This window comes from Tiliqua scincoides, chromosome 8 (assembly GCF_035046505.1).
Source record: "Tiliqua scincoides isolate rTilSci1 chromosome 8, rTilSci1.hap2, whole genome shotgun sequence".
Lineage (NCBI taxonomy): Eukaryota > Metazoa > Chordata > Lepidosauria > Squamata > Scincidae > Tiliqua > Tiliqua scincoides.
Genome location: NC_089828.1, coordinates 8,368,454 through 8,394,590, shown reverse-complemented (window position 1 = coordinate 8,394,590; position 26,137 = coordinate 8,368,454). Strand labels below are relative to the sequence as shown.

The 26,137-nt window shown below is 50.1% G+C and overlaps 1 protein-coding gene across 4 annotated transcripts in view; it reads right to left on the bottom strand.

The window, feature by feature from the left end:
* CORO2B (coronin 2B) overlaps positions 1 to 26,137 on the bottom strand; it is a 58,879-nt gene that overhangs the window by 14,808 nt on the left and 17,934 nt on the right. For 3 of the 4 annotated variants that reach the window (XM_066635471.1, XM_066635473.1, XM_066635472.1), the window contains exons 2-3: positions 15,903 to 16,103; positions 5,112 to 5,228 (exon numbers count right to left, since the gene is read on the bottom strand). In XM_066635471.1, coding sequence (XP_066491568.1) covers positions 5,112 to 5,228; positions 15,903 to 16,103 — 318 coding nt within the window. Of the gene's footprint in view, positions 1 to 5,111; positions 5,229 to 15,902; positions 16,104 to 25,891; positions 25,970 to 26,137 lie in introns of those variants that run through there. The other variant, XM_066635474.1, reaches the window with a different exon arrangement.

Here is a 26,137-nt window from a genome sequence, read left to right as displayed (position 1 = left end):
CACGCCAGATGACAAGAGACCTGCATCCTGGTGCCCTCCCTTGCATCTGGCATAGCCCATTTGTAAAACAAGGAGGTTGCACATACGCATCATGGCTTGTAATCCATAATGGATTTTTCCTCCAGAAACTTGTCCAATCCCCTTTTAAAGGCATCCAGGCTAGATGCCGTCACCACATCCTGGGGCAAGGAGTTCCACAGACCAGCCAAACGCTGAGTGAAGAAATATTTTCTTTTGTCTGTCCCAACACTCAATTTTAGTGGATGTCCCCTGGTTCTGGTGTTATGTGAGAGTGTAAAGAGCATTTCTCTATCCACTTTGTCCTTCACGTGCATCATTTTGTACGTCTCAATCATGTCCCCCCGCAGGTGCCTCTTTTCTAGGCTGAAGAGGCCCGAACGCCATAGCCTTTCCTCATAAGGAAGGTGCCCCAGCCCAGTAATCATCTTAGTCGCTCTCTTTTGCACCTTTTCCATTTCCACTATATCCTTTTTGAGATGCGGCGACCAGAACTGGACACAATACTCCAGGTGTGGCCTTACCATAGATTTGTACAACAGCATTATAATATTAGCCGTTTTGTTCTCAATACCTTTCCTAATGATCCCAAGATAGAGTTGGCCTTCTCCACTGCCGCCGCACATTGGGTCGACACTTTCATCAACCTGTCCACCACCACCCCAAGATCTATCTCCTGATCTGTCACAGACAGCTCAGAACCCATCAGCCTAGATGTAAAGTTTTGAATTTTTGCCCCAATGTGCATGACTTTACACTTACTTACATTGAAATGCATCTGCCATTTTGCTGCCCATTCTGTCAGTTTGGAGAGATCCTTCTGGAGCTCCTCACAATCACTTCTGGTCTTCAACACTCGGAAAAGTTTGGTCTTGTCTGCAAACTTTGCAACCTCATTGCTCAACCCTGTCTCCAGGTCATTTATGAAGCGGGTGAAGAGCACCGGTCCCAGGACAGATCCTTGGGGCACACCGCTTTTCACCTCTCTCCATTGTAAAAACTGCCCATTGACACCCACTCTCTGTTTCCTGGTCTTCAACCATTTCTCAATCCATGAGAGGACCTGTCCTCTAATTCCCTGACTATGGAGTTTTTTCAGTAGCCTTTGGTGAGGGACCGTGTCGAACGCCTTCTGAAAATCCAGATATATAATGTCCACAGGTTCTCCCGCATCCACATGCATGTTGACCTTTTCAAAGAATTCTAAATGGTTTGTGAGGCAAGACTTACCCTTACAGAAGCCATGCTGATTCTCCCTCAGCAAGGCCTGTTCATCTATGTGTTTTGAGATTCTATCTGTAATGAGGCGTTCCACCATCTTACCCGGTATAGATGTTAGGCTGACCAGCCTATAGTTTCCCAGATCCCCCCTCTTTCCCTTTTTAAAGATTGGCATGACATTTGCTACCCTCCAGTCCTCTGGCACTGTGGCCGTTTTGAGGGACAAGTTGCATATTTTAGTCAAGAGATCAGCAACTTCATTCTTCAATTCCTTCATAACTCTTGGGTGGATTCCATCAGGGCCCGGTGACTTATTGATCTTTAATTTATCAATTAGGTCTGAAACATCTTCTCTTTTAACCTCTATCTGACTTAATTCCTTGGTCAGGAGGGGCTGTTTGGGCAGCGGTATCTGCCCGAGGTCTTCTGCCGTGAAGACAGATGCAAAGAACTCGTTCAATTTCTCTGCCATCTCTAAGTCTCCTTTTATTTCCCCTTTCCCTCCCTCACCATCCAGAGGGCCAACCGCTTCTCTGGCGGGTTTCCTGCTTCTAACATATTTGAAGAAGCTTTTATTATTCCCCTTAATGCTGCTGGCCATGTGTTCCTCATAGTCTCTCTTGGCCTCCCGTATCACCTTCTTATATTTCTTCTGCCACAGTTCATGTTCCTTTTTATTCTCCTCATTAGGCAAGACTTCCATTTATGGAAGGAAGCTTCCTTGCCCTTTACGACCTCTCTAACTTGGCTGGTTAGCCATGCGGGCACCCTCCTGGACTTAGTCAAGCCTTTCTTCCTTTGTGGTATACACTTCCACTGGGCCTCTATTACTGTTGGTTTGAGCAACCTCCATGCTCTCTGTAGAGACTGGACTCTTTTTACCTTCCCTTTCAACCTCCTTCTAACCAGCCTCCTCATTTGAGGGAAGTCCACCCATCGGAAGTCAAGGGTTTTTGTGAGAGATTTGCTTGGTATTCTTCCCCCGATGTGCATGTCGAAACAGATCACAGTATGATCACCGTTCCCCAATGGCTCAGTAACACTGACATCTCTAACCAGGTCCTGAGTTAAATATTAAATCTGAGCACAATATTAAATCCAGAGACACCTGTCCTATGGTGGGCTCCATGACTAGCTGCTCTAAGGCACCGTCTAAGAAACCTGGGAGACCTGGGCTCCAAAGACTATTCTGGCTGTCAGTACCCTTCCACTGCCCTATTTTGCCCCCCCCCATTCTGCCTGCCTCCATTGCCCCCTCTCCCTTTGGGAAGGGGCCCAAAAGAAACTGTGTACCCCTGGATAAAAATCCTCTCAGAGGCCCTGGCAGCCATCCTCATGCCCCATTTGAGAGCTCTGCAGAGGGGCCTGGCTGGCCATTCTAGGAAGCAGGGTGTTTGCATCCATCCCAGCCAGGGGGGTGCTTTGCATGCAGGTTTGGCATTCTAATTACAGACACTAGAAACAGGAAGGCTCACTTAAGGGGCACACAGAGGTGCAGAGGAGCTGCTGGCCTCAGTTTTCATGACCTGAAGCTATTTCTGCAAATGCTGCAGCTTGTGCAGGCAGCCAGACCGCTCTCTCTTCCACCCGTCTCCTTTGTTTTCCTGCCCCAGCCTGGAACGCTGCCAGTTATTGAGAGTTATTGTTAATTCCTAGGCTCAGCCCTGGAATGTAATAATCTGGGAGGGTGGAGGAGAGGGAGAGGGAGAGAGAGCATGCACAGAGTGCTTTGCCCTCAGCACTGGATGATCCTGTTCAGCTGCCATACATCTGGATCAGAGGTGAGGGCTTTGATATTTGCCAACTCTCTTTGGAAAATTGAACCCATCCTCTGCTCACTGTCCTAGAATCATCTTGCTGGAAAACGTGGAGCCCTGGGGCCCCTCTCCCCTACATCTTCCAGCACCTCCTTCATACAGCCAGCTTCACCCCTTTATACAGCTTTTCTGTAAAGACAGTCTTGGAGATGCTCTCTCTCTCTCTCTCTCTGAAAATGGCTGATGGCCTTCCTTGACCAAGCCCCACCTTCTCTCTGCAGCTGAGACGCTGGTGACCTTGACAAGGTTGAGACAATACTCAGAGATACAGAAACAGCTTAATGAGAGGGGGGAGAGAGAGACAGAGAGCGAGTGGCCCCCTCAGGAGTTGATCTTAAGACCTCAGAACGGCTGGCCCAGCCCTGAGGTGATCTGATGCAGCGGGTGTCAATGGCAGATGAAGAGGGGTGGTGAGGAGGCCCTTGGTTCAGAATGTCTTCCCCCTCAAGTCTGCCACCACCACCGCCTCCTTCCAGCTAGCTGCAGACCAGGAAGCAGATCACCCACTGGGTAGGTTTTGCAAAGCTGACACTGGGAAACTTCCAGTTCTATTTACAGGGACAGCGCAGATGAAGGCGCTCCTCTGCTTACAGGGTCTCTTTAAATGAAACCAGAAGCGCTGAGCTCCCAGGTTTGTGAAAACCATGCAAGGAAGGTGGTGAGTGGCTTTTCCCCAGGGCAGCTTAGTGGCGGCAGCACTGGAGGGGGGCACTCCAGGCCATGTCACCTCTGAGTCACAGAGAGGAAAGTTGAAGGCGAGCAGGGCCATTCCTCAGGGAGGCAGAGTAGCTGCCCCTTTCCCAGCAGCACGTTGGCAAAGAGGGAGATTCTTGTCAGGTCTGGCCCCAGATCTTCTCAGGCAGCAGGTCGAATGCTAACCTCCCTTCCTTGCTGATGTGCTGCCTTTGCTCCTGCCACTCTTCAATGGTCTAGTTTAGCGCTCCCCTCCCCTCCCCTCCACATGTCCACCTCTTCCTCTTTGCCCTCCTCCTCCTTTTGCAATCCAGGGAGAATGAGGAGCAGTGGAGGCAAGGAGGTGGACAGAGACGGGTGCCCCCCACAAACTGGCTACCTGAGGCAAGGGCTTCGGTTCCCATCATGAGTGGGCCAGCCCTGCTTCGCATCTTCCTGGAAGCCTGGCCGTCCACCCTCACTAAGCAGCTGAGGCAGGTTAGGTGGCTTTCTAGGGAGGCAGTGTGAGGTGGGCAGCCAGCAAAGTCATAACCAGGCCTGCCACTGCTCCTGCTGGTTCCTACAACCATCAGCACCTGCCAGCTTTCCAACACTGACTGGTCTTTGTTTTGTCTGGGTGTGTGTGTAGCAGAATGCACACAAGGGGAGATGGCCAGCAGGGCGAAACTCAGGGGTTCCCTTGTTTGAAACAAACCTGCATGTGTTGAAGGAATTCTCAAGACATTTGTCAAGGAAAAACTTCCCAGGGGCTCCAGCAGACATCCCCCCCCCCGAAAAGCAGCAGACAGAAGGACATTTTGAGAACATGGTTGGTCTGTGGAACTCCTTGCCACAGGATGTGGTGACGGCATCTGGCCTGGACGCCTTTAAAGGGATTGGACAAGTTTCTGGAGGAAAAATCCATTACGGGTTACAAGCCATGATGGGTATGTGCAACCTCCTGATTTTAGAAATGGGCTATGTCAGAATGCCAGATGCAAGGGAAGGCACCAAGATGAGGTCTCTTGTTATCTGGTGTGCTCCCTGGGGCATTTGGTGGGCCACTGTGAGATACAGGAAGCTGGACTAGATGGGCCTATGACCCGATCCAGTGGGGCTGTTCTTATGTTCTTATGACATCATTCAGTTCCAGCCCAGGACTCATTCTCTCTTGGCTTTCCATGGTCCTGATCTGCAGAGGTCCCTGAACTAGCTGCTACTCACTGTGAAAAAGGCAAATGGGCGTCTGTGACACATCATGGGAACCACTTAGCTCACCTAAGAAAAAGCCTTTCCTGTGTGAGGGCACAAAGCAAGCCCTGTCCACTGGGGCTCTTCGGCTGCTTCTTAAGGGTTTTCATTGCTCTAGCGCAGTCTACTTACCGAGGTGTCTTCTGAGCAAGACGCAATGATGTTTTCAATGAAGGGGTTCCACTTGATGTCGAGCACATTGCCCTGGTGGCCACACACTTTGGGGTAATTTGGCTCAATCCGGCCAGTCTGAGAAAGAAAAAACACAACAAATCAAAAGGCCTGGACCCTTTCAAGAAGACTGCTTGTGTTTGAAGAGCAACGACCTTCCAGGTCTGTGTTGATATGAAGGCACTCTGACAAATCACAGGGGCACAAAATCAACCTAATCCAAACCTGTGGATAAATGATAGCCAGCAGTCTTCCCACTTCACTTGGGCACTAATAAGGATGTGGTCCCCCAAGGGCACTTCCTCCAGAAAAGTTATAGAATCTGGTGGCTGCAACCATGAAGGCCCTACCACATTTTCTCACCAACTCAAGGAGGACCCTGCAGGGCCAGAACAAATATCCCGTCAAGCAGGTGTTCCTCTCTGGGAGGCCACCAGCAGGGCACAAGAACTGCATCAGCCTCTCCTGCGCCTTGTCCTTGGCACCTGGTTTTTGGAGGCAGATGTCCTCTGAAGCTGGAGGCTGCAGTTAGCCATTCTGAGAAGTGCCTCCTGGATCAGATCAACTGTTTATCTAGCTCAGGGGTGCCCAAACCCCGGCCCCCAGTCTCCAATGAGCCTCTGGCCCTCTGGAGATCTGTTGGAGCCCGCACTGGCCCGATGCATCTGCTGTCAGCGTGAGGGCGACTGTTTGACCTCTCACATGAGCTGTGGGCTGAGGGCTTCCTCCACTGCTTGCTGTTTCACTCTGTGATGCAGTAGCGGCAGCAAAGGCCAGTCTTGCTTTGTGCAAGGCCTTTTACAGGCCTTGAGCTATTTCAAGAACTTCAATCATTCATATAAGTTCATCTTTAATATAGTCATTTATGTAAACTTATGTAAATTTATTCAAATTTTAAATGTAAATTAATTATTTTTTCCCCCAGCTCCTGACAGAGAGATGATGTGGCCCTCCTGCCAAAAACTTTGGACACCCCTGATCTAGCTCATCATCCTGCTTCCCTTAGCAGCCAACCAGAATCCCAAAAGCAGGGAAATGGCATCAGCCAGGTCAGGCTATAGTAGCCCCCACCAAGCCCCCACAGGCCGGTGAAGATGCTACCTATGCACAAGACCAGGCCCCTGGGGTGTCCAGAGCTCCCTTGCTTTCCTTGAAACCAAAGCCACAAATTAAGGGGTTCAGAATTCTACCATTCAGAGCCTGTTTCCTGCACAGATGGGTTGCTGGCTGAGTCAAGGCACAAATGAGGAAAAAGGGGGGGGACAAGTTTTCTTGTGTTTCTTATGTCTCCGTCTCAGAAATGCTCCCTCTGGCTCAGGCACAACAGCACCCAGCAGAGGGCGCTATGAGGCATCCTTACATTTCCTACAGAAACTCCTTCCTGCTGCACTAGAGTTACACCAAGAGTAACAACTAGTAACAAACTGTGAATTCTGTGTCACTAATGCACTTCCTTGTGACCTGAAATTGCTAATTTCTAAAGCAGGATAAAAAAAAACAAAAAACAGCCTGTAGCTTAAAGCCTGTGATGTGTTGGCCTCTCGTCATTAGAGCTGAACTGGCCTCCATGCAACAGTCACATCAGGAGAGAGTTGTTTCAAGAGCACATTTCACATGCATAGTGAACATTGGCCTTGGAATTATTACTTGCTCCCAACAAGTGAAAAACCCCTGCTTGAAGCCACACAGCCAGACTCAATGGAGATCTAAATCTCTGACTCCAGGGCCAAAAGCCACCACTTGGTTTCCCCCTGTGCTAGGCATGGGCAGACTGGGATGGGGGAGGGGGTGCAGCTGCTCTTTTCAATGCAAGGACATCAAAATGCTTTATTCTCCTTTTCTTTAAGTTATGGGCAATTCAATATCCTCTCCAAGTCTTATTTGTTGTGAGGAGGGGGCCAGAGTGACTGCTGGCTGCATTTTTCACTGTTCCGCAGGAAGCTGCAGCGGAGTCGAGCTGACCTCAGCAGAGACTGAAATAGCACTGTGCTGCCTGCGCTTCCTCCTCTACAGGAGGATCCCACCATCTTGCTCACTGCCCCTCAAATAAGGCACTGGAGAAGCTGCCAACACATCAACAGTTGTGCCTGGAAGAGGCGAGGGCTTGTGGATCAGGCCCTCCACCTTGCAGCTCCCTGTTGCTGCCTCCACCTGCCCTCCTGGCTGCAGCCAGGCAGCCCCCATCCTGAACCAGCCAGCAGAGTCCCTGGTCTTGTAAAGAGGCTCATTCTGATTCAATTCATTTGGGGTTGGCAACTGCTTCTGAAGAACATTGTCAGAGCAACATTGCTTCCCTGGGTGTCTTGAAGGGTGCTGAAATTTGACGCTTCTGGTTGAAAAATAAAATAAGCAGTGAGGTCAAATAGGCACCAACAGGGAGAGATGCAATTTTCAGTGGGAAGATGGCAAGGAATAAAGGGTTAAACACTCCCCCCACCTCTCTATTGTGCTCCTGATCATATCAGGCCCTCTGCACAGCTGCTTTGAGTGGAAACAAGTTCCTAGCTAGAGAAAAACATACTTAGGCCACAATCCAGTTGGGCTGCGCGTGCTTCCATACTGGCTTGTGACGCTGCAAAGTGTGCTGTACTACCAGAACACTAGTTCCAGAAATGGTGGCAACAAAAGGGATTGGGCCAGATGCCAAGCACAAGGCCCAGGGCAGCAGTGAAGGTCAGAGGGCAGAAGCATGTACACTGTGAGGGTCGTACAGTTGGTCAGGTTCCTAAAGGCAGGAGTCTGTGGGGCTGATCTGGAGCCTAGTTGCCTAGGCAGAGGAGCCAAGCCCACAGCAACACTGGTGTCTGAGGTCAGCCATGGTTCCTCAGGTTCACAAATCCAGCAAGGTTGAGGAGCTGCAGCATGACCCACTCTGGCCCTCACCTGGGGTGGGGCATCTGGACATATACCTGAAAGCTGCCCTGGTGGCACATTAATCCAGTCCATTCTGGGGCTTCTTGTCAGTCACCTGCATCTCACATCACTGCTAAATCTGGACGTGGTCTGGACTCCCCCCTCCTGGAAACCCCCCCCCCCCCGACACTGTTACAAAGGGGTTGGAAAGATGCTCTGGTTGCAGCTCTTTTCTCAGCTCTCCAAGCTGCTTCTCCATCCCCCTCGGATTCATGCTAGCAACGGAAGGAAGCCCACGGCAGCAGGGGCGGAAACTGTCGCTTGTAGAACGTGTCGGAGCAACTTCCTTGGCTTGCCCAGAGGGGATCATTTTGGATTTCTTCATTTAGAACAAACCCCTCCATTGTGTGCGTACTGCAGAGACCAAGCGAGGCAGAGGCCGTGCCCTCGCCATACCCCGTTTCACAGCTGTTTTGTCCCTTGTTGTCCCCAAGACAAATCTTTGTGTGTTTCCCTGGAGAGGCGCTTCCTCATCCTTCTGGAACACCAAAATCTATTTTTAAAATTTTTATTTTCTTCCCTGAATTGCACTCATGCATCATTGAGCAAATGTGATTAAAAGAGATATGGAGATGGGCATTTTAGAGGGCTCAGAGAGGCATGAAGGGGATGGACAAGGACCAAGACTGGACAAGAACCTGCAGAGACGACTGCCCAGACACACCACAGAAAATGTGGAGTCTCATTAAGTATAAGCTTTCATGAGAGAATCTCCAAAAGTGGTATGCTATTCAGTGGATGGGGGGTGGGGACTGCCAGAAGATGGATTGGAATTTACTGGATGCTCAGGTCATTTGGCTCAACTCCCAATAGTTTAGCAGTAGCAAGCAAAACTACAATCAAAAAGCCCACTTCTTTGGATAAAAGGAGAGTATTGATTGATTGATTGATTGATTGATTGATTGATTGATTGATTGATTGATTGATTGATTGATTGATTGATTGATTAGCAGCCTCTGGCCAGGTCCCTGTGCAGCTTTGCCAGCCATTTTTAGTGTTAGAAGACTTGATCTGTAGTAATTCAGCTGCATTCAGGTGCCCTTGCCTATACCAAGGTCATGCAAGTGTACAGCTCAAGGGGAGTTGAAGGTCATTGGCTCCAGCCCTCCCTGAGCCACCATTTTGAACATGCCTCTGGTGGGTGCATCTTGGGGGCGCTCTTGTTTTTATACAACTAGGTCTGTTCACAGCTATTTCTGGTGGATTCCCCCCCCCCCCCCCAAAAAAAAGGTGTGATGTTGGACCTTTCTGGAGGCCCTGGGAAAATCTCCAGGACAGCTTTGAGACCCCACCTGGAGATAGCTGCTGACTCCTGGAACCTGCAGACCAATCCTAAAGGGGGGTAGCCCTCCCTGGCAATGCAAGTGTGACAGAGCAGGGCATGTGGTGTGACCAACTGACAGGGCTGGCTGCACCAAGGGCAGAGCTAGCCATGGTTGCAGAGCTTGTCATAACCGGTCTAAGATGGGGGATTCATGGGAAAAAACAAAAATGCATCTGAGGAGGCAAGATGTAGATGTGCCCAGTCTGATAGAAGCTGAAGTGGCTTCTGGGCAGATGCCGCCAAAGCTGCCTTCCCCCAGTGCCCAGCTGCTGCTTGCACATATGCATTAGACCTGAGCCCTAAACAGTTCAACCAGCTTTAAGAGTCATTTTCTTTTCCCTGAATTTGCCAAGAGGTTTACATTTTCCATCTTCATATCCCAGCTCTCTAGATAGCCACAGCAGACACAGAGCCATGCTCAGAGAGAGCCTCTGTGTTTTCATCAGCTGCGTTGCAAACAATCACCCATTGTCAAGTGACAGAAATGGAGTCCAGAAGAAGTGCACTGGGCGCACCTCTCTCCCCGCCCCCCCCCCCACAGAAAAGGCCGTGTCCATCAGAGTACAAGGAGGGGCTGGCACTCCCTCCTCAGCCAATAGGCAAGGCCCACCCCTTCCCCCAGCATCACAAGCCCCTGGGCCAGTCCGACACAACAAATGGACCAGCCATTATGACACAGCATCTGGGGTGCCAGGAGCAGCTGTGGACCTCGGGGTAGATAGAATCCCCCAAAAGCCAGTGCACATTTGGGGAGGGTAGCTGCTTTTCTCTGAAAAACTCCTGCTCCAAGTTCAAGGCCCTTAGCAAACTGTCCTTCCACCAGGGCACAGAAGCTGGCCCCTCTGTAAGGAGTAGTGGCATAACTATGCCATCTGGCACCTGGCAGCACAATTTTTTTTTTAACATTCCCCTTCAAGGCACTTCTGGTTTTCGGCAAAAACTGGAACTGTCTTTCTAAGGCCTCTGGCAGACCTTCTGAGCCCCAGAAAGGACATGTGTGGCCTTGGAAGGCCTCAGGAGGCCTGCCAGATGCCTTAAAAATGCACTTACTAAGGCCTCCGGCAGATCTTCTAAAACCTTCTGATGATCAAGAAGGCCATGCCTGGCCACCCTGAGTCTCAGAAGGCCTCTGTAAGGTACCCCCTAACACCCTCCCAGGCATGGCATCCAGAGCAATTGGTGCCCTGCCTCCTTAGATATGCCACTGGTAAGAGGAGACCCAGTTCTACACATTGGGCATACCTGCAGTGGACCCTCAGGAGAGCCAGGTGCATGACACCTGGAGCCAGGTGCAGGACAGTGACTGGGCAAGGGTGTTGCTGGGAATCAGCTGACCACCTGGCTGCGCAACATGGTGTGGCAGAAAGTCAGCTCCCTATGCCAACTTCATCCCTGTGCTCTGTCAGGCAGATCAGCAGGGCCTGCACTCCTTTGAGCTTGCGTTTTATTCTTTGAGAGAAAGAAGGGACTACAAATGCCAGCCATCCACATGAAAATGCTCTCCATTAGCAGCCAGAATTTCATTCTCTCTTTCCATAAAGGCAGCCAATCTGGATACCCACTTCATACTTCTAAATTTTAAAAGTTGCTATGGAAACAGGGGGAGGGCAAGCAGTCTTTGATGTCTCTTGGCACAGACAAGCAGTACCTTGCGAGGCAAACACAAACCTGCTGTGTTGCCCAGATGGCAACTTGACAGGAAGAGTCTGTTGCACAAAGGAAACTTGGTTGAAAACGCACGTCTACCCACAGACCCTCCTGGCACCAGGCGTCAGGGTGGCGTTGCATAGTAGAGCAGCTTGAATGGAACTTCACTTGTCGGTTCCCCCACGTATGAGCTCCGGGCTGACCCTTTCCTTCCTTGCCTGCTACTTCATAATCTATTCTAATCTGCAGAGTGTTTCACAGCCTTTATGGTGCTCTCCCACAGAACAGCCTGAACAGGTCTGCAGAACAGATCTGCAAGGCAGGTCTCTGTCAGGGTCATGGCTAGTTGCCCATTTGGCCTGGATCAAAGGCAGAGGCAGGAAGCACTAGTGGCTCTAATGTCAGTAGCTTTATTTTCACAACATAGCTAGGTGAGTGAACAGACACAGAGAAGCAACACATGCATTCACCAGACCAGTGTTTCTCAAACTGTGGGTCAGGACCCACTAGGGGGGTCCCCATTCATTTCCCCATTCATTTCAATATTTTATTTTTACTATATGAGACTTGATGCTACCATGATATATGACTGCATTTGGGAGGTTACCGACCTGTACTTTTAACAGGCTACTATGTATATTCTTTTAACAATGATAGTAAATGGGACTTACTCCTGGGTAAGTGTGGGTAGGATTGCAGTCTAGGATTGTTAAGAAAAATTTCCTGCTTGATGATGTCACTTCCAGTTATGACATCACTTCCGCCGGGTCCTGACAGATTCTCAGTCTAAAAAGGTGGGCCTTGGAGATAAATGTGTGAGAACCACTGCACTGACTAGACCATCTGCATGGACTCAACACATGCACATGTAGGGCTGTCTCCCTGTCCAGGGGACCTCAGGAGAGCCTTGTGCACATACAGCTTCTACATGTGACAATAAAAACTCCATTCAACACAAAGATAAGAGGTTCTCCTCTCTGGGTACGTTTGCTGGCCCTGGATCTATCACGGAAATGGGGTTCTGCTGACTCGCTTATGGCAACAGACTGCCTTTGACTCCTGCTACATGGGAACAAGACAGAGACAGCAGCACTGTTATTGCTGAGTGGGGCAACACAGACATTTTCCACATGCCTCCTTTCTTGCCTGTCATAACTTGTTTAAACTGCACTCCTTTGTCCAGGCTTGGACAAATCTGCGGATGGTGGAACACCCTCCCTTCTCCCCCAGAACGCAACTTTTCCTGTGGGCTCAGCTCTGCTGTCCTTGTCCAACAGCTTTAAGCCAGTGAGACTTTGAAACCAGGAGAGTCCCATTCTGCAGAGTGCTCAGGGAAGCGGCATTGGCAACCCAAACGGTTCTTGCAATTGTGTATGGGCTGCAACGAGAGGAGATGGTGGAAACCCAGAGAGGCGTGCTTCTTTTGGGCTCACAGGAGGGACACAAACTGAACAGAGGCCACAGCACCAGAGCACCGGGAGGGAATGTGAAGAAGAGGGAGAGGAACAGGCGGGCTGCCCCCGAGTGCACAGCCTGCGTGATGCTGGCATCCTCCCTCCTCCCTTGTGCAAATGCTGTGGGACTGAAGGGCTCAGCAGCTTCTCCGCTGCTGCGGATTCTCCAGGCCCTTGGGGCTGGTGGGATGCACGTCTGCACCTGTGCTTGCATGTGCGGAACTGTCCTTAGCCCAGGCCACACGGGACCACCACTCCAGGCCCGGTGCCTTGGAGGGCTCAGCTTCATCCTGCTGCCACTACTCAGCCCTCTCCCTATCTTACCCAAACCTGGCTTGTTTTTTTTTTGTTTTTGAGGCTTGTGCTTTTTAAGGCACAAACGAGGAGCTGCAGGACCTTTCTCGGAAGGCCCTTAGTTTGGCCTCAGGTTCTTCAGCTTCCTTCAGGGGGCACTTCCCTCTCCTCCACCTTGCTGTACAATCACAAGGACCATGAACACCTGATGACTGCATGCCAGGCTGGAGGCAGGGACGTCAGGGTTCAGGCACTTCCAGGGGATGCCGCACGTCTGCGGGGGTTTGCCAAGAAGGCCATTTGATTCTGCTTGCAGCTAGCGGAATTGCATTTGGAATAGTACTCCCTACGCACTAGAACAGGATGTAGATAGAATATATCCATTATCATATATAAAGTGTATGTTTTGCTAATCCTGTTAAATCTATCCACGGCTCCTATAAAGTCCGCGAGCCTTCACTAATGTGGAAGCTCTCAGAGGCTCCCAGATGAGAATTAATATATTCGGGTACCTGGAGAAAAGATCTAAATCCATCTGCCCCTGCAGTGAGGGTTCACAGATTCTGACAGGCAGTGAGAAGCAGGCAGATTAATGCATAACTTATTAATAGGGCCAGCCTAAGAACTCCTGAGGCAGCCTGCCAAACACTGCCCACCCCTTTGCCAATGAGGTGCCCGACGCTGCTTTTTCCACTCTCCAATGCACTAGCTCAGCCCTCTCCTCTGCCACATTTCCTCTTCCTCTTTCTCCCTCTCTTGCTTTTCCAATCCAGGGAATGGAAGGAGAAGGCGGATCAGTGGAGGCCAGAAGGCAGACAAAGACACTCCCCCCCCCCCAATCTGATGCTTGAGGCAACCACTTCAGTTGGCCTCATGGATGGGCCAGCCCTGGCTGGATTCTAACTGCAACAGCTTCCAGCTTCACATTCCCACAGCAAGGTAACAGAATTAGCTTGCCGCAAGCCGGGAACACACTGTGCAGACAAGGAATTATCTGCGTGGGTGAATCAACAGGGTGTAAAATGCTCCCACTAATATAGCCATTCGCAGTGCAAACCAATCAAATGCAAGCAGGAAGCAAACAAGCAAGCAAGCAAGTGCACAAGCAAATGCATAAAGGAACGGTGAAGTGCTATCTTACCCTAAATGACTCAGCTGCCTTCTAACTGCAGATTGTCTGAATTCACTGTTGGTTGCAGGCAATGAGCTTTCTGACCCTTGTGCACAACCAAGCAGAAAGCTGCACAGGATTGCCGCCCCCCCCCCACACACACCTTTGCACTGAATCAAATATTTCTGTTTCCCATTGTTATAATAACGGTTAAGGGTTGGATGAGATTGACTCCCTTGTGTCTGCACCCCCATGGAAAGTGACAGAATGAGCTTGGCATGCTGCCACGTCCTTCTGCACATACAAGTATTCAAAGATGGGCCCAGCCAACTGTCTCCACAAACCAATTCCATGTTCACGCTTCAAGGATTATATTCATGAAAAACTCAATGTGGGGAGACAGAATGGCAACAGACTCTTGGGGTCAAAATGGATGTGATGGTGGACACAGGTAAAGCAACTGCTTACCTGAGAGCTGCACATATGCCCCACCAGGTTTTTCGCCCAGGCACTGGCCTATTCACAGGCAGGGCTGGGCTTCCAGCCCTGCACCAATCCAGACCTCTGACTGCTGACCTGTTAACAGGTTCCCTTGTGTGGTAAGCATGTCTGATACATATGGGACACACAGAATTTCGGCATGGGCACTCTCACCCTGAATGCCATTTAGTTTTGACCCCTAGTCCTTTGGTTCTGAAAGTAGGTGTTCCATCCTGGTGAGGCTGAGATCCTGGAGGTGTGTGGAGAAAATAAATCTGGAAGTGATCTGGAGCAGAGAGTGAGGGTAGAGACCACATGAGCAGGCACCCCTCAGTGGTGGAAGGCTTGGAATCAGGAAACAAGAGTGGGCATGAGTCAGGTCCTTCAGAACCCTGGACAAGTCCCAGGGAGTTTTTCTGGAACTGGCTTGCTGTGTGCTGTGGAGTGGGTGTTTTTTGGCTTCTGGTGAGAACAGGGAAGCAGGTTTTTGTTGCAAGCAGCTAAGATTTCTGATCTGCTGGCAGGGGAACATATGCCCTAGAGAATGTGATGTACTGGATGGTGGGAGAAAGTCATGTTCACAAAAGCCAACAAGAATATACTGGCACAGAACTGAGACTCTTAATCTGCAGCTCTCAATAGTTTCTAGGTTACCTTGATCTATTTCTGCTAAAAATGGAAGCAGATTAATTAGGGGCTGCTCATTTCAAGAGTCTCCAGCCGACTGCAAGGAAACTAATCATCGGATTCTATTTTGTTCTCACACTCTGCCCTTTAATTAGGAAATGCATCAAGACGTGTCCCCCTCCCAGCCTTATCCCACTCTGAACAACAGACCTCAGGAACATTGCACTGGGGAACATATCCAAAGCATGGGCATCCAAAGATCTGGATCCATAGACTGGTTGAGCCCTGAGAGCCTGGCTGAATGATCAGTTGTGAGTACAGGAATCTCTCTCTCACACACTCTTTTTCTCTCACAAACAACCCCTACCCTGTCTCTCCTCCATGAATTTGTCTGTTTCATAATCAGGACCCTCCAAAGCTACTGGCACACCCTGCAATTTCTAGCAGATGCAGCAAATATTGCAAGCCCCCAACTCAGCAGCCACCTGAGAGCCTTGAATCATGAATAAGTGGCCCTGACAGAGGCGCTTGCAGGCGCCCACAGGCCCAGTTCTAGAGGGTCAGTTAAATGGCTTAGTGGTTAACATTTTATGATCTCAGACTTTCAAGTTTAATTTTTAAAATTCACACAAGCATCTTAGGAAATCTCTGGGGTGAAATTCAGCATCAGTTATTTGCCAGAAAAGCTTATCATTGGGGGGGGGAGTGCAGAGCCCCCCAGATGTTCCTTTGTGCCTGATACTGGAACCACTTCTCATGCCAAGAGGGATTCTCTGCCTGGGAGAGTGTTGGCGTTTGGTAGAGAATGGAAGAGAAAACAAAGGACTTTTCCCCCCAACTTGGAAGACCAGCCAATGGGGTTGAAGAAAAGTTTGTTGAAAGCAGAAGTCACAGTCACTTACTTGTTCCAGAGGAATGACAAGGAAAGAGCCCCCACCAGCACTCTCAGTCACGATGGCCAGGAATTTGGCATTGACAGCACAGAAGTGGTTGTCATGGACGTTCTTGGTGATGGGGACCCCATCAAAGCAGTGCTCTCGGTTGGCCACTTTGCCGTAGACATTTCGAAACTTGGAGCAGCGATACTGCGGCCGCCATGACATCTGGAGGGCAAAGAGCGAAGAGATTGTCAGGACCCTCCTTTTCCACATATGTAAGGTGGGGAGCCAATTTTAAAATGGATATCAGCCATGATCTTCTGGAAGGAAAGTCAAGCCTCTGACATGTTCCCCCCCCCACCTTGCTGAAACTCACAACTCAGCTATCTACTGCAATAAGTACCAGCATGCCCTCCAATAACAAACCAGAATCCTTTTGACACACAAGAAGTATGGGAAGGCACACAGTTCTCAGGCAAATGGACCTGGAGCAAAGCAAATCATTGGTGGCCAGGCTGCTGGGCATGCCTTGGGAGCCCAGATCTAAAAAGTAAAACAGCAAATGTGTAAGACCTTTCCTGTAAGGTGCTCTGGGTCTCAGACTGGGGACCCTGGCAGAAGGACTTCCTGCACCCCAAGGGCATCACTTAAACGGAGAGGCTGTTGTCCTGATCTCTCTCAAACTGCAGCACCTTCTGCCCAGATGAACTGAGAAGCCCAGAGAGGCCTGTTGGAGTTGGGAGGGCCCATGAGGGTTGCTCCATCCAACACCCAGCAAGCAAGAGGAATCCTGCCCACATGCTCTCATCAAGGACACCTTAGAAAGGGGACTTCAAATGAGACTGAGACAGGGATCACCTTCCCAGGCAGCTCCTGCTGCATGAATCTTGCCCAGCTTTTCAGCAGTGCTTGTCCAACCTGCTTCTCAAGGTCACCTTTAAAGAACTGGCCAAATAGCCTGGGATTTGAATTCAGGCCTGCTACCTTAGGCCCTGCTTGTGCCATGCAGTGATTGCAAGAGGTTCGCTTTGGACTACCTCAGACTCCCCTTCCTCAGATGGCAACCCAGCCAAACGCACAACCAGATTCCCACTCTAGAGAGCAGAGGCTGTCCATCACGCATCCATGCACAGCAGAGAGCAAGGCTGGGCTGGGCTGGGCTGGGCGGTGGGGGCTGCCTGCCTTATTGCTCTGCATTTCCTGTAAACAACTCAAAGGCTTCTGTCTCCGACATCGCTGGGAAAGGCGAAGAAGGGTTCCCACTGCATCTAGCTGGGCAGTTGCATCCGTTTCCCTAGAAGGCCACTTGGTATAAGAGAGAACAGCAGGAGCTGTGGCCGCCCGCAGGCCTAGAAGGGGTTCTCTGCGCCAGCCTCTCTCTTTCTCCAGATGAATGGCTCTTTTAGGGGCCGAGAAAGGAGGAAAGTTCACACTGCACAAAGGGGGCTCTTGGTGTCATGTGAGCTGCTCGAGACAGAGGCTCTCACACATCCAGCCAGCAGTTTCTAGGGCCCTTTGGGGAGTGAGTCATGATTCCCACAAGCAAAGAAGAACAGGAAGAAAGGAGGCTCCCCCCTGCCCAAAGACGATGCGCAAAACCACCCTGCACAGCTGGGTACACTTTTGAGCTGCCCAGTTACTTCATGCAGTCCCAGAACTCAGTATCAGATAAAGAATGGAGCATGTTCGCTCACTGTCAAAAGCCAAGTTTCAAGGCATGATGTCTGCAGAGGTGAACTTGAAATACCCAGAGGCTGTCTGGGGCATGAGTAGACCTTCCTGAGGCCAGGGGATGATGGGCACAGCGTCCTGCCTCTGCCCACACCATGTCAAGGCATCCTTTCTCTGGGATAGGGTCAAACCTGTAGCACAGGCTTGTAACCCTACCCTTCTGCTTCAGTCCTCTGTGCTGCCTGGCAGGTGCGGCACTGGGGCAGCTCAGCAGCATTGACTGAAGGTTGACAGTCGCTGGAAGGTCCCCTGGCCAGGGTGACCCTGAACCCCCAGCATCGATGGTTGGCACAGCCCAGCGCACCATACGGGCTGCCATTGGGGGCCCAGTGCAGAACTTACCCCAGGATTTCCAGCATCCTGACATGGGGTTTCTAGTCAGACACAGGAGAGTGCCATGTCTGCATACTGAGGATCCACCAGCCACCAGCGCCCCGTAGCCCTGGCTCCCTGTGTCTGGGGTCTTCCACGCCCTCTAGCCTTTGCTCCCACACACTCTGGATGGGGCCTACAACCTTCTGACAGCACCCCATTGTCTCTGCAACCGCAGTGTCTAGAGGCTGCCAGCATTTGCTCACCCCTCCTGCTGCCAGTCCACTGCTGTGCCCTGACAGCTTGCTTGCAGGGGCAAAGGAGCTCTGGGGCTGGCGATTCATGAGGTATGTCCACAAACATCTTGCTTGGCCCTTGCTTTCCATACAAATGGATACCATTTGCTATTTAGTCTTCTTCAGTCATTTTTATTGCTTTTTAATAAAAATCCATCCTCTACTTCTCAATCCAGATTTGATAAGTCAAAAGAATAATCAATGCAAATCTTTTGTTCTCTGCCCCCATCACTTCTGAATGCTTGTCCTCATTTTCCTGCTTGACCTGGAGGCCCAGATGGGCAGACTGGCATCTAGGTTTCCCTGCATTCTCTGTCTGGGTCAGTTCAGAGGGTAAGTAGCAGGAACTGTGCAAGAAACAGCCTTAAATGCCTCCTCAATTATGCCTCCACCTATTTGAATGGCAAGACTTAAAGCGAGACAGGATCTCTTGTACTGCACATTCATTGCTTGGATATGCAGAAAAATCACAAGGTAGATTTCACAAGGTAGAAAATCACAAGGCAATCACAACAGCCTTGACAAGGGCCTGCAAAGCTCAAGCCTTTGATTCTCCACTCTCCTTAGTTTGTCTCTCCTAATGAGGCGGTCAAAGGAAGATGGAGCTGCATTAACAATGGAGTAAGAGATCAGGGCCAGCTCACAGATATTCCACAATTCAAATTTTGCAAATGGTTTCAATTTTAACCTTGATTCTAATCAATCATTTTAGCTCAGGGATTGCTGACTGTGCGTCAAATCTCATGAATCCCTTATAACGAAGTTCCATTTATTGTTTGGATTTGCTGAGTCCAGCCTCATGAATGCTGCATCTGTACCATGCCTTACCCATATTAAGGAAAAAAATTATAATATCAAAAGCCATCTTCTCTGCTCTTTTGCTTGCCTTGCATATGAAGTAGTCTGATTTTTGTCAGAGGGTTTTGTTCAGCTGCTCATATTCAAAGATCTCAGCTGGCTCACAATTCCACCAAGCCCTTGGCAGGAATCACGCTTCTCAACTAACTGGGGAGGGAGAGGGGACTTGTTCAGGAAAAAGTCAGGGCTGCAGTTCCGTAGGTCTTAAATAACCACTTCCAGCAAACTGAGTTACTGAGGCCTGGGGAAAAGGGTGGCAGTGAGCTGCTGTTTGGCAGGGGGCTGGCCAGTTGCCCAGGAGTGGAGCTTGTTCAGCTGCGCTAAGAAGTTCTCCATCCTCTCAATAAACTTTCTGAAAGAATGTGTGAGGGCAACTGTCGAAACATGCAACCCTCCTATTCCCATATTTCTATTCCTATTCCATATTCCATATTATGGAATATTCCATATTCCTATTCCTATAGCGGCAGCAGTAACTGTTACACTGCACATTCCTGATCTCAAAGCTAAGCAGGGTCAGGCCTGGTTAGTACTTGGATGGGAGACCGCTTGGGAATACCGGGTGCTGTAGTCTTTCGAGACTGAAGGTTGCCAACCAGCCAACTCTCCTATTCCCATAAGTGTCATGGTCTCCTTGTGGTGGGAAGGGGTGTTCCTCCATTATAACAGCATACACACTGCCCAATGAAAGTATTACAATGGGGGAGGGTGCTTGCTTACTCCTGCATAACCCATTATGCATGAGCCCCTTCCACTCATAAGAACATAAGAACAGCCCCACTGGATCAGGCCATAGGCCCATCTAGTCCAGCTTCCTGTATCTCACAGCGGTCCACCAAATGCCCCAGGGAGCACACCAGATAATAAGAGACCTGCATCCTGGTGCCCTCCCTTGCATCTGGCATTCTGACAAAGCCCATTTCTAAAATCAGGAGGTTGCACATACACATCATGGCTTGGTCTCTGAAAATGGGCTGGGGCATAAAAGTTGGACTTATCCCTGCTGCACTGTGCTCCACTCACATGGTGTGACTCCTCAGGTGATGTCTGTACTCAGGTATTTGCATCCTGGACGATTGTGCCCTGGTCAATATATCCCAGTCATTGGTGTCCCTGGACATTTGCATCTCACTATAACTGAGCAACAAACTCCATGTTATAGAGCTTAAACCTCTTATCCCAGCCCTAACCCTACCTTTGCATTTTAAAAATAAAAAAGTACATCTAAATCAAATATACATATGTTGGGACACAAATGTCTGGGATGCAAAAAGAAGGTGTCCAATACCGGGAGACATCCTGACACTGATTATCTCACCTGGCATGGAAGTCTAGTTTGACACCCTGTGGTCAGACCAGCTTCCAAGAGGCTGGCTGGCTGCAAGGAGGGCAGCAGCTTCCTTGAACTGTGTGCAGAAGGAAAGACCTGGTTTCTCACCTGCTTCTCCCACACACCTGCCAGACACAGCTCTGCTCTGCTTTTTTCTCATCTGCATGCAAAATATCCCCAAGTTCTGCACCAAGAGAATGCAAGATCTCAGACAGCACACACCTCCTCGGTGGCAGGAGGGTTGCCAAATGGGACCTTCCCAGCTTCCAGTGTTTTTGAGGTCTAGCACACACATAAGCAGGATCATTCTGGGAGGGATAGGCAGGATGCAAAGTGTCCTCACTTGACACCCAAGAGCTCACGAAGCAGAACATTTGAGCCAATTGTCATAAGCCTGCGTGTGACGAGGAGCCATCCTCTTGGCTGACTTTTAAGGTACTCTCGCCAACGCTGCCCTCCGAAACATTCTGGTAAACAAGAAATCTTATTACACAGTGAGAAACCTGCAAGGCAGGACTCCAGGACTACCTCCCCAACCTGGTAGCTGGCATGTTCCCCAAATCTTGGCTGTTTGTGGTACAAACCTGTGCATCTAGAGCTTCACTTTCCAACCCAAAAGTGGTGCCAAGAAAAGCCCTGGCTGTGTAACCCAAACACTTGTGCATATGAAGCAAATGCAGTATGTGGTTGTTTGTGCCGTGTAGTGAGAAGGGACAAGGAGTGGCACCAGGAACTCAGACTCTGTCCAGGCTCCCTCCAGCTTCCGAGAGCAGCTTTACACACCACAACTTGTGGCTCCCAGGAGTCCTCCAGGCAACACCCACATCTCACCCAGTTCTTTGCCCATCTCCACAAGGCCTTGGAACCTGTTTTGTTTTAATAAATGTGAAGTCCTGTTCTCCGTATCTGGATTTTGGCATCCTTATCTGGTACCTGATACGTATGAGTTTAAAACAAGTTTGGGGTACAAGCAAAGTTTGCCCAGTTTGCCAAAGAGATCTGAAGCAGCAGAGACAAGCATTTAAAGTGGATATGACTCAACAAAAGGAGATGGCTTATGCTGGGTTAGACAAGGGGGTCATAGAGCCTACTATGGGCTATGCTAGTAACAGCATCAACTGCTACTTGATCCTTTTATGTCATGATATCAGGAATTGAACCTGGGACCTTCTGTAAGTCAAGCAAGCATGCTATATCTGAGCTGTGACTGCACTCCTCTTTGGGCAGCTGTTTTCAAGAATTAAAATGTATGGAATGTGGGAACTGATACTAAATAGTCCTCCACAGGAGCACCCAGCAATAGCCATGGGATGTACTAACCACCTAAGTCTTGCCCACAAGAATCAAGGGACCAGGTGATGCTATAGACAAGATTCTAGGCAGGCTCAGTGATTTATGTGACAATCAGGCCCCTGCCTTCAGACCATTCCTCCCTCCTAATTGTTGCAGTAATGGATGAACTAACACCTGCCAAAGGTCTGTGTTTTTATAACTAATGTCAGGGAGAAGCACATCTTCCTCCCACCCCCACCGAGGCACAGGGCCCTCTCCATTCTAGGTACAGAATGAAACTCAAAATGGAAGGCAAGGGGGGGACTCCGCAATGGTTCTTGTGCTGTTTTGCAATTTAAAAAAAATAAATAAATTATGGGAGGAAATCAGTAATTAAAGACCTACACATACATGCAGACAGACAGAAGGGACAGAGGGCAATTCACAGAGAGGCTATTCAAGGGGCAATTGCTCACTAGTTCCCTAGCCAGGAAGAACAGAAGCAACTGGATTAGCTAAACTGGCAAGGAATGACTTTCATTTGAAGTTGCCAGAGTGCTTTGCTGAACAGACCTTATGGGCACGTAGACGCCACAGAACAAGAATCTTGGCCACAGGGAAAGGCACTGCTGGATAATCTTGCACAGTATTAATAAATGCTTGGTGAAAGCTCCATTTCAATCTGGTCACAGCTCCCTGTGGAAAAGAAAGGCCTCTGTGGCACCAAAGGGCTTGAGCATGGAAGCTTCCCCCGAAGTCAACTCAGTGCTCAGTTTCTTTCATCCGAAGGACACCCACTTCCCAGCAGCCCCTGCTGGGGAGGTTACCAGAGATTTGCTTGATGGATCAAGAGATTAACCATCATCAATGTTTTGAGAGCTGCCATCTGTTGCCTGGCATGGTCTTGAGCATTTCTGATATTAAATCACAGATTTGTGGGCACATATGAACACTTGGCACATGTCTGGCATTGTCTACCCTCCTGCAAGGTTCAGGGGCATGCAGTTTGGGAGTTAAGAGCACAATCCAAAGCATGTCTACTCAGAAGTCAGTTTCATTGTGTTCAACGGGGCTTACTTCCAAGAAAGTGGGCATAGGATTGCAACCTAAGTGAGCATTCCATTTCGCTCCCTCTGCATTTTGTACAGTTGGCACATAGGAGCCTGGCCATGCAATACTCGGGATTGCGCCACTGCTCAGCAGCAGCGCACCTGCAGCACTTGGTGTTAATAAGGCCACGGGCTCCATCTCTGGCAGCCAGGAACGCACCCTGCCTGAACCCTGGGTGGGGGAGAGGCTTCCAGTCAGAGCAGGCAAGACCAAGCCAGATGGCGCGTCGCGTTTGGATTCCACACATGGTGGCTTCATTTCTCTGGTCTCCTCTTTGAACACTCTCTGAGCACCACTTGCCAGAGTTCTGTCTCAGTTTTGCTTGGCAAACAGTTTGCAACTTCTTGTCTCTGAGCAAGCACTTCAGATCTCAAGAATGCTCATCGGGGGAGATTTGTGGCCTTCCAGCCGCACCTTTCCTTTCTCTCCAGCTGATGCTTTCATGCTATTTCCTTCTTGCCAGCAAGGAAATGCTGGCGTGGATTTTAATTTTGCTTGAACACAATTCTTCTGCCTGAGAGACAGACAGAGGAAGGTAGACACAATGCTGAGGGCTGCACACGCTCCACACTGCTTCAAAAACAAAGAAAAGCTTTTCCTTCAGAAGTCCCCCCCCCCCCCATTTCCAGACAAGAAACAGCTCCTGGTTTCTTCCTTCAAGCAAGACTTTTTTTCCTCCCTTCTTCTCCAGTGGCTGGACCAGGATATCCCGCAGTCAACAAATAACTGATATAATTTGCTGCTTTTTTGTGGTGTCCAAAGTCTCCTTCAGGCTAGATGATAAGTAAAGGAGCAAGTGGCCGGGGGGGGGGCAGGGCAGAGGAAAAAAAAGGGGACGCACAAATGGTTTTCAGGGGCTCCGTCAGGCCAACAGTCCGAGCCCTGAAGCAACACCATGTCTCTTTCCAGAGTGCCAACCTGAGGCTTCCAGGAGGCCACAAGCCTCCCCTCCTGCTACTGGACTGGTACTCCATGACAGACTGCCTCTGAACACGCAGGCTCCAAGCAACCCCTCTGGCAAAAAGTTCTTGTTAGACTTCTCCTCCACAGATGTGCCATCTGGGAACCCGTCAATGCCCAGCAAGGTACCCACCCGCCCACCCTGCAGCCCTTGCATTTCACCACCCAGGGCAGCTGAGCACTGAGCTTTGGGTTTCTGGTTGGAGTCCTGGCATCTCCTGCCAGTGCAGCTTGGATGATGCCTCCCACATGATGAGGAGGGGAGTGGAAGGGGTTAAACAGAATGGTGGTTGGCAACCTTCAGTCTCGAAAGACTCTGGTATAAGCCTACAGCACCAGGTATTCCCAGGTGGTCTCCCATCCAAGTACTAACCAGGCCTGACCCTGCTTAGCTTCCAAGATCAGGAATGTGCAGGGTAACAGTTGCTGCGGTTAAACAGAAATAGCTGATCTTTCAGACCCCTCGGGCAGCACCGTGGTGCTCTCTGCAGAACAGCTTTCAGACATTCAGGGCCGGGGCGCAGTAGGGCAACTCCCACCGCCTCATGACAGAGTGCCCAGTGTCTGCTGCAAAAGGTGCCTGAAGGATCTTGGGGGCTTAAATTATTCAAGGGGGCAGCAGGCAAAGTGCTTTCCCTCCAGCAAGGGCAGCTGAGACACCTCAACGCCCACCCCCATCCCCAGCCAGGCAGGAGAGCATGTCAGAGGAGACACCTTCACCACCCTCCCAGTGTCTCAGAAACCAGGGAGCCCCTGCAGAAGCTGAAAGGTTGGCAGAGACAGCTCCACTCCCTGAACTTGGGCACCAGTCAGTTTCCATCAGAGGAAGGTCAATGCTGTCTGCCTGTGACATTTGCAATATTGATTTCCCATTACGCCAGTGAGGTCAGATGGACTGTGAGTGCCTAGCAGAAAGCCTGAGCAATCCAGCAGGGACTGATGAGGCTCATGCCTTCTACAAATACCACATACAATACTTTCAGAGCCCAGACAGGAGAAGTAGCAGTGGACACTTGCCTGGGTCCACTGGAGCCAGCCTAGGCTGCAAGCCCATTACCGTGGGGGGAAACAATGAGGCCAAACCACAGGTCACTTGAAGATGTGGTGGCAACACTCAGCATCCCCATGCTGCTTTGGAGAGCTCTGCAATGAGCAAGGAGGCTTCTTTCGCCACTGTGCCCTGCCACCTAGACAAGCTGTTTGAGCACATTTGCTCTCCTGCCCTGCGTGTTTATATGGGGTGTTCAGATCTCAGAAGCTTCAGCTGGCGACAAATCAGAAGCTGTGCTAGAACAGAACAAGCAACTGAGAAATGCCATGGCAGCGAGAAGACCTGCTCGGGGGATTTGAGGCCTCAGTATCTGGGACTCCCTCCCACAGGAGCCCAGTCTGGCTCCTTCCCTTTTGAAGAAGAGTCTTCCATCTGGAGAAGCTGTGTGCTCAGAGGGCTCTGCTCTGCTTGTTGCTGCTGCTATGTGATGATTTTCCAGGTGGTCACTGCAGTGGTTAATTCTTTATTGCTGGCTGCTCTTGGGGGGTATGCTGAAAAGTGGCCTCCAAATGTTTTGAAATAAACAAAATAACTTGCAAAGCTGACCAGGGCCCAGTATGGAACCCTGTTTTGTGCAGCAGAATTGAACCCTAGAATGCGAGCACCACAATAATCTAAAAAAGCCTTGGGATAAATCGCCTGAGAAGATTGTCTTCACAGGCATTCCTGGGGCCTTGCAGCATTCTCTAGTGTCTGCCGCTGCAAGCTGAGGAGGGGCACAAAAGCAAGCACCCCCTTTGCTCTCAAGAGCAGGCCAAGATTAAGCCACACCCTGCTCTGTCAAATCTACTTTTGCAGGGGAAGTTCACCCGCAGGGGACTGAGGCCACGGCTTGTGTGCTCTCAAGGAGCCCATGGAGAGGAATCCAGCTCCCGACATGCTCTCAGCAGGCAGAGCTCACTCTCAGTCCTCCTGCGTGATTAGCCCAAGTGAGAGACGGCTCTTCAGCTGCTACTTTGAGTCTCATAATTGCACACAAGGCCACCCACTTCCCTTTCAGACAGCAGAAGGAGTGACATTGCCAGCAGCAGCTCCATTAGCAAAATCAGAAAACTCCCCCTCCCCCATCTAGTACTTCAGTGCACTGACTCACAACTTCTGAAGCTGGGTGGCTGGCAGGCTGGTGGCAAACAGAGCACTTATTCCGATCTTGTAAGTTAAGAAAACCATAGGCAAGCTTCAAAGTAGATAAGAACAGCCTCCTCACTAACTCGAGGGGGGGGTGGAATGGGTGGGCGCCTTCCGGTGGAGAATTCACACGTCCTTTTCCAGCTGTCGCCTGGAGGAAGACGTCACCCTCATCCCAATAAGCTACAGTTCAGTGAGAGTCTCTTTCCCA